Source organism: Urtica dioica, chromosome 2 (genome assembly GCF_054948205.1).
Source record: "Urtica dioica subsp. dioica isolate 48M chromosome 2, U.dioica_male_clone48M_v1_H2, whole genome shotgun sequence".
NCBI lineage: Eukaryota > Viridiplantae > Streptophyta > Magnoliopsida > Rosales > Urticaceae > Urtica > Urtica dioica.
Window position 1 is genome coordinate 24,943,076 of NC_142757.1, and position 14,739 is coordinate 24,957,814.

At 42.4% G+C, this 14,739-nt stretch overlaps 1 protein-coding gene across 2 annotated transcripts; it reads right to left on the reverse strand.

Moving 5' to 3' along the window:
- Positions 1–1,219: 1,219 nt before the first annotated feature.
- On the reverse strand, positions 1,220–5,739 carry LOC149404210 (3-oxoacyl-[acyl-carrier-protein] synthase I, chloroplastic-like). Of its 2 annotated transcripts, XM_089607007.1 has the most exons (8): positions 5,502–5,739; positions 4,753–5,111; positions 4,243–4,674; positions 3,965–4,138; positions 3,773–3,886; positions 2,488–2,589; positions 1,933–1,999; positions 1,220–1,364 (listed from the first exon to the last, which is right to left on the reverse strand). In XM_089607007.1, the coding sequence occupies exons 1-8, from the start codon at positions 5,659–5,661 to the stop codon at positions 1,297–1,299; spliced, it is 1,476 nt and encodes a 491-aa protein (XP_089463133.1). In that variant the 5' UTR covers positions 5,662–5,739; the 3' UTR covers positions 1,220–1,296. The 2 variants fall into 2 exon arrangements, with proteins under 2 accessions (XP_089463133.1, XP_089463134.1); XM_089607008.1 differs by lacking the exon at positions 2,488–2,589.
- Positions 5,740–14,739: the final 9,000 nt, after the last annotated feature.

Genomic DNA, 14,739 nt, shown 5'->3' on the forward strand with positions numbered 1-14,739 from the left:
TTGATTTAGAGAATTTCAATATTTTGAAGTAAACATGTCTAAGGGCCTAAACCGATTTGCGTGTTCAAATGGGTTTAGTATTCTAAATGGGTCTGTGGGTCTAAGTGCGTTCGTGGGTTACATGGTCCATTAAGACACGATTAATAAATGGGTCTTAGTAGGTTGGGTCTGGGTTTGACAAAAAAATAGTGGGTCGGGTTTGGGTTTTGCTGCTAGACACGATTAATAAATGGGTCGGGTCTGAGTCTGTCAAAAAATACATGAAAACGAATAAGACACGACACGAACACGACTCGTGACACGAATTGCCACCCCTAGTGGTAGGTGGTCTTCCTTTGCAAAATCACTTTATTCCTCGAACGAGAAAACTGAAGGCCTAACTCTATATGGGAAGAGTATAGACGATTTTGATTTTGCATTGGGCACCATAACCATTGTTTATCTTTATATATAATCTGATAAGGAATCCAATAATTCCCTTAATCAATTATATTTAGTATCCACCCATTATTTCCATATCAATTACATAATAATTATCAAAATTAATTGACAAAATAAAATCATTCATAAATAGCTATATCATAATTACATAAAATATAATAGCTCACTAATAGGAAATACAATTTCCTAACAGATTAAACTTTTCGACGATTATTATGAACAATTTATCACTTTCAAAAATATTAATCTTGGGGTTAAAAAAAATTTTGAAACAAGATTATTGCACATTATGTCTATTTCACTAAATTAAGACAAATTTCACTATTTTGCAAATTTATAACTTTAAATTGACTATTTAGCTTTCCTCAAAAAAAAAAAAAAATTGACTATTTAGCCGTATCACGTTAAATATTATCAATCCAAGGTTTGCTAGTTTTTTTTTTCTTTTAAAAATACTAACAAAAATAGAAGCACAAAAATAAAACGAATGATATTTTGAAATTAAACTAATAAATCGGTATTTATGAAATAATTGTAAAAGGAAAATCAATACTAGAGGAAAAGAATTGAAATTCTACGCAATTGAAATTCTAAGATAAATATTTGGCAGACAAATAAGCATACAGTAAACAACAACTTGATTACATTTTATTTTTCTATTGAATTCAGGCTTTATTTATATATATATATATATATATATATATAATTACATTTTTTCGTAGTATTTTAATTGATTACCCAAAAAAAAAAAAAAAAAATCTTAAAGATAATATCGTAATGTCTGTCTTATATTTGAATGAATCGCCTGAAAATTTCTGTATCGTGTTTTGAAGACTCTTTTCGCGTATGATTTTCTCAAGGTGCGAACGGAGTGAAAACAACAACAGAGTTTTGCCCTCCAAATCCGAATGAGTTTGATATTGCTGTAGACGAGAAATAGCAATTATGAGCTTTTCTCTTTATGAAAACATCTTCAGGGGGAAAATGCATGGAAAGGAAAAAAAGAAAAAAACATATACATATTACTAAAAACTCCAATAACATACCGTTTGTTGTGAATTGAGTTCCGAATCATAAGCTGATACAAAATTTGTATTTAAAAATAGCATTTCAAACTTTTTATTAATTACACGTCATAAATAAAGATAGCATTTAGCACTGGGATCTTATAGAGTAAAATAATCAATTGAATTTAATAGATTAACAAAAATAATAAAAATGTGTCTAAACTTCGTGAAATAGCTGAAACATATTATATCATGTTTCAATAATTTTTTTTGACCATGTGTATAAATTTTATAAAAGTGATAAATTATTTATAATCGTTAAAAAATTATAATCACAATGTGGAATTAAATTTAACAACGCAACTTTAGCTATTTTTCTTCAAACTTTAGAAAATTGATTATTTTACTAAATATTTAATTTTAAATGGTAATTCGTATGATTATCATACTTTATAGAATGTTGTTGCATGTCGATTACACATACCAACATTGACCTCGTGTTTCTTCTTCACATTTGGCACAGTGTCAATTGTAACATCAGGCTCCAAATCCTATCACAAAAATTAATCAGACCCATCAGAAAAATATTAAGCAGTTAATATTTTTGAGGACTAAGGTGCGTAGAAAACTCTAAAGTGGTTGTATATAAATTTATGAGGAAATCAGAAATTTACGTAATTAGAAAAAGAAGAAGACAACGAAATGATTGAGAGCAATTTATTTTCACATTACGAAGATCGTTTAAAAGTTTGATAAAAAAACGATGGATGATGTATTTTTTTAAAAAATTATTAATATATTTTTAAAAGTTATAAAATCTTAAAATAATTAATTTGAATAGCATTGTCGTTTACTGTATAAATTCTTAATATACTATCCTGATAAAACATTAAATTAAGTTTTCTCTGTGTAATTTTAATTTAATATTGTAAATTTTTTTTTTTTTTTTTTGGTTCTTATATCACTTTTATTTCACTTGTTCCAAACGCAAACATATAGTTAGTGGCAAATGGATATTAAGTAAATTGTTTGTTTTTACATCTTGATTGATGGTTGGGTGAAGCCAGCCAGTACTTATCGCCTTCATGGTTGCTATTGCTTCCAATCCCCCAGCAGCGCCGAGACCATGTCCAATAATTGACTAAACCAAAACCAGAAAATATCAAAAACACCTTGTGTCTTTTGCGTAATATTTTCAAATTTATAAATTTTTGTTCGAGTAAAAAATTTTGGAAAGTATTTTTATTTTAATTCACGTCATCAAATGAACTACTTTTTCGTTTTTGATAATGCTATGGACGTTGGATACACATGTGTACTTATATTATAGAAGCCGTATAAGTGAAGGAAAAAAAAAACTATTTTAATTAAGCCTGTACATCGGGTTGGGTTATTCGGGTTTGTATATTTCATGAACCCGACCCAAGATCTTTGGTTTGTCATTTTTATAACCCAACCCAAACCGTTTATGGTATTGAAACCAAACCAACCCGAACCGATATTAATCGGGTTGGTTTGGTTTGATTTATTTGGGGTGGTTTAAGTCGGATTGTTTAGGTTAATTTGTCACAACAAATGTACAAAATAGAATCGTTGAATCAAATTCATAAAAAAAACCATGCAAATACTAAGAATAAATAAATTATGTCTCATCTCAAATTTCACACTCTATAAAAATCTAGACCTCGTGAAAAATCTATAAAATAAAAAAAAATGAGTTGTTGAAACTAATATAAGTTAGTCTTAATAGATAATATTGAGTCTACTAATATTATCTATTTGTCAACTGTCGTGAGCATAAAGATACACCTACAAAATAATTATTTAATTTAAAAATGCATTTATATTTTTTTTTAAAATCATAAAGCATATGGTGTATTCCCATGCCCGACTATGACGACGTCCGCGGTGTCGTTAACAAATTCAATAATTTTTTTTTATTTTACCTTGATAACATTTTTCATTTTTTTTAGAAATTTTTATTTTATTTTAACGGGATCGGGTTGGTTTGGTTCAACACAATCTCATGACGATCAAAAACCAAACCAACCCGAAACACTTGCGGGTTGAGTTGGTTTCAACCCAAAAATTTTCGGGTTGTAATGGGGCGGGTTAGAAAATAGTGCAGTTTGGTTTGGATGATCGGGTTGTTTGGTTTGTCAGTTCTCATGAACACCCATAATTTTAATAGTCTGATAAATGAAAAAATAATACGGGGTTTAAATATCTTTTAAGATAAAAAAGGCGTTTATGATGGGTGATGACATCTCTTTAATATATTGGATCTTTCTTGAGTTGGGTTTAGGATTGGGAATAATACTTGCCTTTGTACCATTCATCTTAATTTCTGACGTGTCCTTGAAGACCTTCTTCATTGCATTTACTTCAGCCAAATCCCCAGCTGGTGTTGACGTTGCGTGACAATTCACATAGTTCACCTGTACAAAGTACAAAAAAATAATATTGCCGACAAATATAGTAAAATCATGTAAAATTTTCAATGTTAGAGTCTTAACCTCTTCAGGTGAGACTCCAGAATCTTCCAAGCTCTTGGCAATGCAAGACGAGACCCCAAAGCCATCTGATCTCGGACTTGTTATGTGATGAGCGTCGCACGTTACCGAACCTCCCAAGTACTCTGCGATAACGGTCGCTTCTCTCTTCCTTGCACTCTCCAAGCTCTCCATAATCTTAGGAAGAAAAAAAAATTTAAAAGGAATTGAGTAATAGCAAGTGGTTGCTTGCGAAACAAGAAATCATTTTTTATTTTTTTGATATTGACGGTTTTCAATACCAGCACGCCGGAACCTTCTCCCATGACGAAACCGTCGCGACTTCTGTCCCACGGTCTTGAGGCCTTTTCAGGGTCCTCGTTTCTCTGAGACAAAGCCTTGCATGCGAATAATCCACCGAGCGTGATGGGACATATTGCGGCCTCTGTGCCCCCGGCCACCATGATATCCGCTTCGCCTCTTCTGATGTGGTTTGCGGCTGCGTAGAAGCAGAAGTTGCTCGTGGCGCACGCAGCGGATATCGAGTACGTGGGACCCATCAGCCCGGCATCCATTGCCAGTAAACCCGACCCCGTGCTGGTCCAGAAATATGGAGCGAAGAATGGAGAAATAGTGTCGTGACCATTTTGGATAAGCGTCTCTAGCGCGTCCGAGAGTGGTATCACAGCTCCCATGCCTGATCCCACCAACACCCCGATTCTCGACCTGTCCATCTGCGCATTTCCATAAACATGGCCAACACATTCCGAGTCACTTTTTATAATATAAAAAAAAAATGAAATGTGACGGACAGTTTTAAGGACTTCAGGTCCAAGTTTTGCGTCTTGAAGCGCCCTTTTTCCGGCTACCAAGCAGTATCGCCAGGAATCACAGATGTGGTGGTTTATTTCCTCATCGATGTAGTCCTCGGAAGAGAATCCGCGAATATGTCCAGCAAAACGCACGGGGGATTTCGAGGCGTCGAAGCGGTCTATTAGGCTTATCCCACTCACTCCCTCCAAAAGCTTGTTGTAGAATGTGTCGATGTTACTGCCGAAAACCGAGACCAAACCCATCCCCGTAATGACTACTCTTTTCTTGGGATCTTTCTCTCTTTTAGGAGCTGAAACTGTTGGCCTTGCCATGGCCTGGATTGCCCTTCTTCGTTTTGCTGTGAAGTTTGCACGTCAGAAATTATATCTCAATGCATGTCTTTTGGTGTTATTATTATAATGCTTTGATTACTTCGTGTTCAACAATCGCTAATCAGTATAACCAAAACATATAATAAAATATGAAACGCATCTATAAACTACCATCCTTTAGGCTATAAATTTGTCACACATGTTCCAGCAAATGCCTTCAACAAACATACACGCCAATTTTAATATGCGTGATCAATATTTTGATACCAGTAACATGCAAATTAGTATCCAAAACTATTGGCAGTTTAATTTATACAGAGAACAATAAACTAGATAACGAAGATAAAAGAACTAGTTCTTCGAAACTGATGAAAAAAAAATATTGAAAAAGTGTTCACTACATATATGACTATTACCTGAACTCGACACAGACCCATTAGGCTTTACCCCAAGCATACCCAGATTCACACTCTTATATGGCCTGAGCCCATTAAACTGACCCACAAGAGTTGCATTCCCATCAAGCTCTCTAACTCTTGAAACCACACAAATAGAAGCAGATGATGAGAGTGCCATATTTTTCTCAGTCTTTCTCTTCCTGTTTCTTCAATATGTTAGTTTGAAGAACATTTTGTGTGTGTTTGTTTAAATAGAATAGTTGTGGTATAATACCCTGTGCGAATTATACGCTGTAAGATATCAGATAAACAGAGACCTATTTTAAATAGTTATTTCAAAATATTTAAATGTTTCAAACAAAATTTATATATTTATGACTCATACACACAATGGAAAAATTTATATATTTAGAACTCATACACAGAATGGAAATGAAAGAAAAAAAAAAAAAAAAAATGGACAATATAGACATCCTAAACGAATCGAATAGAAAAACTGTAAAAGAAAACGAAAAAGAAAAAAACAAATTGAAAGACAAAATTGTAAATGATTTAAGTTTAAGTAGAATACCAAACGCTTTTGTTAGACATATTTTCCCCACACGTTCTCATTGTCTAGTCAATAGTGTACCGTTACACTTTGAAAGTTAGATTAGTTCTTTATCATTAAATGTCTAATACATTAAATAAACAATGAAGATATATTACGTCGAAATTCGTATTTTATACTTACATTATTGTTGTCGGTTGTTATCAGAAAACACGAAACATTAAATTTCATACGATTTGCATCGAATTATGAATCCTAAGGTCACTAAAAAGCCCACCAAAGCCTACCAATGCTAAGGCCCACGCAAAACGGTCCAAAAGTCCGAACCCAAGCTCACTCACGCACCGTGGCCCGCTCGGGAGTGTCGCGCACTCCTCAAAAGAGGCAGGCAGGCATACGGCGTGCATGGGACAGGGTGCTGCCATGCCGCGCGCACACGTGCTCCGTGTGCACTCCAGGATTGCCGCGCGCCCGAAATCTGCGGCGTGTTGTCCAGAGGCCCTCCTAGGCCTCCATATACATTATAAATAACCCCCCCCCCCCCCCCCCCCCCCCCCCAAGAGAAGAGTCAGTGACACATTCATTTATCCTCAAGATTACTCGCTCTCAGAGTTCTAAAACGCTGCCAAAGACTTTCTGTGCACGATTTCCTCTTATCGTGCGCATAATCTCCCGCGCACGGCTACGCCCGGAATTTTCTATTGAGAATCTCCCTCATATCCATAAGAAAACACACATTCTCTCTAGGTTCATTCGATTCTAGATTCTTGAGACGTCGCCGAGGACTCCTCTGCGCTCTGTTTCCTTTGTCGACCATACCCTTCAGGCCCCGCGCCTTAAATAGCGTATACACATGCATTGAGCTACGTTATGACTTGATACTGCTGTGCTCAGGTACATAGGCAGCTCAAAAGAAGCGCAGTCACACACCATATTCACTCCTTCACTCCTCAGAGAACGCCTCCGACTGGAGGAACCATAACTGAGACTTTCGAGTTTCCCACACTTAACTCGGGTGCGGCCACCTGGTCCGGCCTTTCTCGAACAGTCCGAAGCTTTAAATCATATTTCATTTTTGTGCGAAAACATTTTGGCGCTAGAAGAAAGGGACTTCCCGACTTACACAGCCAGAAAGCCCTTATAATCGTCTTCTTCTTTTCTCCTGAAAACTTTACTTTCTCGAACTTGGGAAAAGATGAGTAATCAACCACCCACGCGTTCTGAGGGCGTTAACAAGTACGATAATGCTACCGGGACCAAAAAATATTTATTGCGCTCCTGAACGCATGGTGATGAAGAGTTGCTCTTCGAAGAGAGCTCAAATCGCTCACCATCTCCATGGAGTAGAATATCCGCCGACTAAAGGCAACAAACATAAAGTACCATAGCCGATTGGATGCAAAACGACCTATGCATAATAGGGTAACCCACAACATGGAACCCGAAAACCTCAATGAGGAAGGTCGTGACCACGACCCTGAATATGAAGGCCTTGAGGATTCGGAGGATATCGAGACTTCTCTCACTAAGGATGGAGGACTCCCCGCCGTGAATGAAGCCGGTCCTTCAAACCCTTCACCTATGACATGGGATGCACATGCAGCTTCCCAAGAAGAGAACTCCCGACGTTCGACTCGTGGTCAACTTGGTGAAAGTGAAAACGTTGCGAAAAGGCAGGGCATGTGAAGAGCGCGACGTCTTAGACGGAGCTCGCGCCTCCGTGTTGTGAGCCTGGATCTTAGAGATCGCTTTACTGCTCAACATAACGAGCGACTAAGCTCTCGTCCAAACATCCCTCCGACGGCCCCAAATAACGGGAATCACCGCACAGATCAAGGCTCCAATGAGAGGCGACAGCTTACTCCTCCTGAATAGGGAGTTACTCCGACTACCACTCTCGACGTGGTCACCATGATACACAATCTTCGAAAGAAGTGCGTGACCTCCGAGAATACGGTGTAGGCAGAAGCTCCTATGGGGTCGTTGAGGAGAACTCCTCGCCTTTCACGTCCCAAATACTGGCCGATGTATACATGGGAAATTTCAAACACCCAAACATCGCTAATTATGATGGGAAAGCGGATCCCGCTTACTATATCCAGCATTACAAAACCTGGATGACGATGCAGGGTGTCACTCCCGGTGTCATCTGACAAGCTTTTAGTCTTACCCTCACCGGATCCAGCTTCGAGACTTAAGGCCAAGAAGCATCCAATCATTCAAAGACCCGACGGACACGTTCCTGGCACGTTTTGCTACATCTATGGTCCAAAAGAAGACCAAGAAGTACTTGTGATCAATCAAGCGAGAGAGTGGCAAATATCGTAGATGACACCTCGCCTGATCCACTAAAGAATAGAATAAGGTCGACCGCTTTGACTACAATGACACAATTGCCGCAGTCATTGAAGGCTTGCGCACGAGCGACTTCGTGAAGTCCGTTTTTGGTCGTGTCCCTTCTACCATGGCCGAGTTAATCTTCACCAAGACCTTTATATGAGTCGAAGATTACCTTGACGGCCGCAAGAGCAAAAATCAAAGCTCTAACTACCGAGACGAACCTAGACGAGCAAGGCGACTATTGTAAGAGACGAAACAAATGGAGTCAGGCTTCCAATAGCCAATGTCCATTGCCCCAGAAGCTGCGACTTGCGGAATACTTCAAGGGTTCCTCGTCGTTCACACCATTGAACACGACGCCGGATCGAATCCTGGCTCTTGCACGTGACAAGTTAACAACCCCGACTCCAATATAAAAGACCCCGCGACTCCGGATTGGTCTAGATATTGTGAGTTCCATCTCGGGATCGGTCTAGATATTGTGAGTTCCATCAAGAATACTATCACCCGACCTCCGAATGCTATAATCTCAAAAGTTAAATCGAGGCTCTGATCTAACAGGGTGAGTTGAAAGAGTTCATGTTGCGCATGATTAGCATTGCGGGCTCCACCTCGAGCATAACACAGTCTAGCAAAGGAGTAGGAGCAGCCGTTACTGCCGAGTGAACTGCAGCTACTGCTACCTCCAATCCATAACTCAACATTGTGACCAACATACTGGATAGTCTGCAAGGTGGAGATTCAGCCAGACAACGGAAAAAATTCCTAAGGGCTGCATCTCAAGAAGGCGCCGCTAGGCATGTCAACCTCACCTATAAGGAACCTCCATACATAACTCATGAGACGATATACTTCACCAACGAAGAGTATAAGCGTGTTGTGCATCCGCACAATGACGCTATAGTTCTCAAAGCCTAGGTGGCAAATAACTTGATGAAGAGGGTTCTCATCGATAACGGTAGTGCGGCCGATATAATCTTCAAAACCATCCTAGAGCGCATAAAGCTCGGGGGACTGCGCCCGACTCCGATCCCAAACATCCTTATTCGGGTTCACTAGGGAGAGAGTCATGACTAAAGGCATCATCGACCTACCGGTCACCTTTGGAACTCCCAGAGGCATCGAAGTCGTTCACATGGTCCCTTTTCTAGTGGTTGATCATGAGTCGCCTTACAAATTCATCATTGGGTGATCCATGCTGAATAGACAAAGGGTTTTCACTTCCACATACCACATCCTGGTGGAGTTCCCCACTGAAGAGGGAACTGGCCGGTTAACACAATGTCTCGACTTAGAGATGATTATCCACCCAACGCTGAAACGCGCTGCACTGAGATCGAGAAACTTTCTCTAGCTCTCGTAATGGCTGTAAAAAAAACTGTGCCCATACTTTCAAGCTCACCCTATCCTGATCTTAACTGAGCACCCAATCGGTAAAAGCTTTTCAAAAGAGAACATCGACTCGCATGGCGATCTGGTCCCTATTGGAATAGATCTAGGATTAAGAATAATTTATCGCTTCTAGCAAGCGGCAGAATATAAAAAAATCGTTGAAACATGTAAAATGATTTTACTACCTTGACAAAGTGCATGAACATATAATTTAAAATTTTAAAACTATAAAGAGTTTTCACTCGATACCAACCTTGTTAGAAGCTTGAGCGTTGAGAAGCCTTTGAAAAGGTTGAATTGCTCGTCTCCCCAATTAGCTTGTCTCCTTCGTGTCTTCTTGAATCGGAGTAACCACGATAATTTCTACCACTAGAGCCTTCGAGTTTAGAAAGGATTTAGTGTGTGGGCACTAATAAACACAATGACTCAAGAACTAGACGTAGAGCCAAAGAGCTAATACAAAACGCTAGGTCTAATGAGGACCTAGGTGCCAAAACAAAAGAGCAAGAAGAAGAGAGAGAGAGGGGGGGGGGGGGGGGGGGGACCAAGTATAGAGAGAGAAGCTCTTAATCTCAAAAATTTGTTTCAACATTGTGAATGAGGTGTGGTATTTCTATGAGTATGGATAGCCTTGAAGAGGTAATTTTCTCTTTTCTATTGAATATCACATATTCATGAGCACAATCTTTATTTCCCATTCCTATCATAATACCAAGGTTGAAAATTAGTTTCCCTTTTTCCTCTAGTTGGCCATCCATATCAATAGCATGATGCTATAAATTTGTTTCATCTTTTACCTTTTGGCAAGTATCTTCGTACATGAATGCACAAAATAATTTCCTCTTTTCCTTGATGATGGCCACAGTTTTGAGCATCTAGAACAAGCTTCTAGATGTTTCTTTATTTGTTCATGACAATACAAGAAAAGCTCATGTACATGAGGTTGATGCTCTATGCTATTTTCTCGTGGGAGACGGCCCTTAGGTATTTCTTCCTTTGATTGTGAGAATCCCCGTATTTCATTCCTCCCACGATCGTCTTGACGATATTCATGCTTGAGCTCGCCGGCTCGTCACTCGCTCCGAGGGCCGCTATCGCGGCTAGCCCGTTCCCTTACTTTGTTGAGGCGGATGCTCGGTCGGGGTTGTCACCCCGACGGCGCACATGACGAGCTCCTTGAGTTTGCCGTCTTGAATTAGCGCCTCGATTTGGCACATGAACTGTTAGCATTGGGATGTCATGTGTCCGTGGTCTTGATGGTACTCACAAAACTTGCTTCTATCCCGCATCGCGAGATCTCTCTTCAATGGCGCCGGTGATCCGAATTTGTCTCGGTGTATGGTGAGGATCCGATCCGGCGAGGTGTTGAGCGGGGTAAAGGAGGGTCTTCTAAAATTATCGACAAGGGGCTGTCATGATCTTTGCGAAGAGTGGCCGTCGGGGACCTGGCTGACCTTGTTTCTTTTACTTCGCAACTCCGAACGGTCGCTACTTCTCTCATTTCGTTGACGGCTTCCATGGTCGCCACCTCTTCGTCCTTCGAGGTAGTCCTCTATACCTATGAAAGTTCTGGCTCTCGCCATCAACTCTGCCATGCCCCTCGGGACCTTCCCTACGATTGGCTTCAAGAAGTCGCTTGTCTTGGCTCCCTCAGTTATGTGATGGCGTCTTTGTCATCGAAGCCTTCGACTTTGTGCGACTCTTTTTGGTGAATCGAGTTTCGCCGTTGTTCTGTCGTATCATCCCGAGGTAGGACTTGGTCTTCTTTTGTGCCACGAGCGTGCCGAATCGGGCAAGGAACGCTTCCCTTAGCGCCAAGAAGAACGTGATGCTACCAGGCCTAAGGCTCCTGAACCATTCGAAACCCAACCTCGTGAGGGTCAGGCTGAAGGCCTGGCATAGGGTAGCGTCGGGCTTCCTTTGCATCAGCATCCACATCTCGTAGTGCTGAATGTGGAGTCGGACCGGCCGTCGTATGGAGGGATCGTCGGGAGTTTGAAGTTTCCGCCAGACGAGCGTGAAAGGATTTAGGGGGGAGAAGGGCGAATAGGATGTCTCCACCCTATTGTACGGCCCGTGGGCGCCCATACCTAACTCTCGGATCTCGAGAATTTGATTTTGAAGACTCTAGATCATGGTGATCATGTCCAGGTCATTGGCGGGGCCGTGGGCGTGACGATGCACCTTTCGTTGGACGCTTGGTCGACAACGTTAGGTGGCATGTGGCCAAGTGTGGCTCTCCCGGTCATCCCGCGGCGATCATTGAGCCTTTCCCTCAGATCCTCACCTCGAGTCTCCCTTCGGGAGGTGAGGCGATCCATTATATCTCTGTTTGCAGTTCCCATGACTCTCGGCGTAGGCAAATCACTTGGTCGACGTCCTCGTCAGACGTCACAGCTGTCGGCACCATCTTCCGCTTGGGAATTCCTTATGTGGATGGTGAACTTTGAACATCCCTCTCGGGACCTTGAGAATTCGTGCTCGTTGAAAGCGCTCGAGTTTTTCCTTGATATGGCGGCCCTTAGGCGTCCCCTTGGATGGGCCTCCTCGCGCTCGAGGACGGTTGGCGATCATGTGTAAGACTGGCATGTCGTCTCCGACATAGTCGTCATCTTGAGAGTCCTCGACCATGTTGTCTCTGGCATAGTCATCGTCTTGAGAGTCCTTGCCTTTGTCATCTCGGCCAAGGAGGTCGGAGACGAGGAGCTTGTTGACTCCGGGTCTTGCTAGCAACTCGGCTAGTCATTGGTTCGTCTCCTCGACGAGGCTGTCGCCTTGGACGTCGAGAGAGGGAGGAGGAGAGACTTCGTGGCCTTCTTGGTCGCCCTGGGACTGTCGTCCCAAATCCCTATGAGGGTGTCGGCAGAAGGTGTACCTTGAACTTGTGGCACGAGCGGTGTGGCCGCTCAGGTCGCCGCCATGGAGAGCGGGTGCCTCTGTTTACCTCTTCGACGCTCAACATTTGGAGGATTGAGGTGGAGTGTAGAGGTGTTTAGAGGTTTTTCGCTCGCGTTGAGTGAAACGAGTGAGTTAGGATCTCTGCAGCGTCTCGGGTACTCAAGCACGAGGAGAAATTAGTTACCTTTAAGGTGAAGGCCGAGCTTGATATTTACAGAGCTCGTAGGGTCCGGGAGGCTGGTTGGAGTGGGGGCCGGGCCTTCTTGGGCAATGGTCGAGCGGCTCCTGGTGGATGGCTGAGCGTTCTCGAGCAATGGCCGGGCGGCCTCTGGTGGATGGCCGAGTGGCCTTGAACGATGGCCGGAAGGGGCCGGATGGCCGAGCGTCCTCGAGCGATGGCTGAGCTGCCTCTTGATGGATGGTTGAGCCGCCTCTTGACGGATGGGCGAGCGTCCTCGAACAATGGCCGGGCGGCCTCTGGTGGATGGCCGAGCGGCCTCGAGCGATGGACGGGAGGAGCTGGGTGGCCGAGCATCCTCGAGCGATGGCCAAGCCGTCTCTTGATAGATGGCTGGGCGGCCTCGAGCAATGGCCAAGGGGAGCTAGGTGGCCGAGCGTCCTCGAGCGATGGCCGAGCCATCTCTTGATGGATGGCCAGGCGGCCTCGAGCAATGGCCGAGAAAACTCTTAGGCCAGCGAAAGAGTGCTGCTCGAAGTCTGAAGTTGGTCTCTTGTCATTTCGGAGGTTACGACAGAGAGATGTATAACCTTGCGGAGTGACAAGTGTTAGCTAGGATGTGTACACGCTTTGTGTCTGCTATAGAATTAGCAGCATTTACATCCGGCATTCTTTTGTGTTTGTTTGCACGTCACATGGTTCTGCATTAGATGTTTTCCTTTCATAAGTTAGACTCCCGCTTGCCGAGTCAATCGACTCATAGTTTTATGACCCTTGGTAATGTAGATAAGGGAAAGTCGGCACTGCTATGAGAAGATGAAGACTGCAACCGGACATATCTCTTGACCTATGGGCTAATGGGTACTCACCCGGGAATAAACTACTATATAATTGTATTTTGTCAAACTCTGTCTAAACAACGCTCCCAGACTATCTCATGTATATATATATATATATATAGGTGTGTGTGTGTGTGTAAAAAAATCGGGAGCTTGTGAATAAATAAGAGTCGCTATAAGACTCAAAGTTCTAAACTAAATCGCGAAAAATTTCTTGGGATTTTTTAAAACCACATATATGTGTATAATATTCCGCACTTTTATTTATGTAAAATATTTACTTATCGTATGTTTAATTAATAAATTTTTCGGCCTTGTTTAAAATTTATTTAAATCAAGAGATGATAATATACTATATTATGGTGTGAGTCGTGGCTCGCGGGTGAGTTGACGACGCTCGCGGGTGAGTTGACGACGCTCGCGGGTTATGACAGATTTGGTGGTATCAGAGCCCAATTTTAGCTGTTTCTGTAGACCTAAGATATGCGTTGCGGTACGGGTTTTTGATCGATGATGGGCTAACCATTGGCCATTCTTTTGATAGGTACCCAAGATGGCGCATGGAGGGATTTACAGTCGCCAGCACGTGATGGCGGCTGTTCCACCGAACGCTCCGACCTTTAGTGGTCATCGGAGCACGATTTCGTGGGTCACCTAGCTCAGACTCACGATTGATTGGATGGACGCGGTCGGGATGCCGCACCACTACCGCCCCAGCGTCGCTACCACCTTGCTTCGGGGTCCTGCCCTTACTCGGTGGACCGAGTACATTGTCGCTGGGAATGCCCACCGATCTTGGGGGTGTTCCAACAGGTGATGGGCGTCTCTTTCGGGTATAAGGGGTCTGTCGATAGCTGGGTAGAGGGTGTTCGACGCTTCCACCAGTTCGAGTTTGAGTCAATACAGCAGTACGATATTCGTTTTTTTGACGGAGGTTGTGGACACATGTCCCTTCGCTCTGGAAGATAGGGAGCAGCAGCAAGTCTTCTTTTGTGGTCTACTCCATGAGTACGCTGACACTCGACTGGTGGGAGACTATCCCTCGATGCCAGTTGTCAC

Coding starts and splice junctions, on each gene's coding strand:
- LOC149404210 (XM_089607007.1), bottom strand. CDS start 5,661: ATGGCACTCTCATCATCTGCTTCTATTTGTGTGGTTTCAAGAGTTAGA. Junction 4,139..4,242: donor GAGAAGGTTCCGGCGTGCTG/GTATTGAAAACC, acceptor TTTCTTCCTAAG/ATTATGGAGAGCTTGGAGAG. Junction 2,000..2,487: donor ACCCAACCATCAATCAAGAT/GTAAAAACAAAC, acceptor TTTTTGTGATAG/GATTTGGAGCCTGATGTTAC.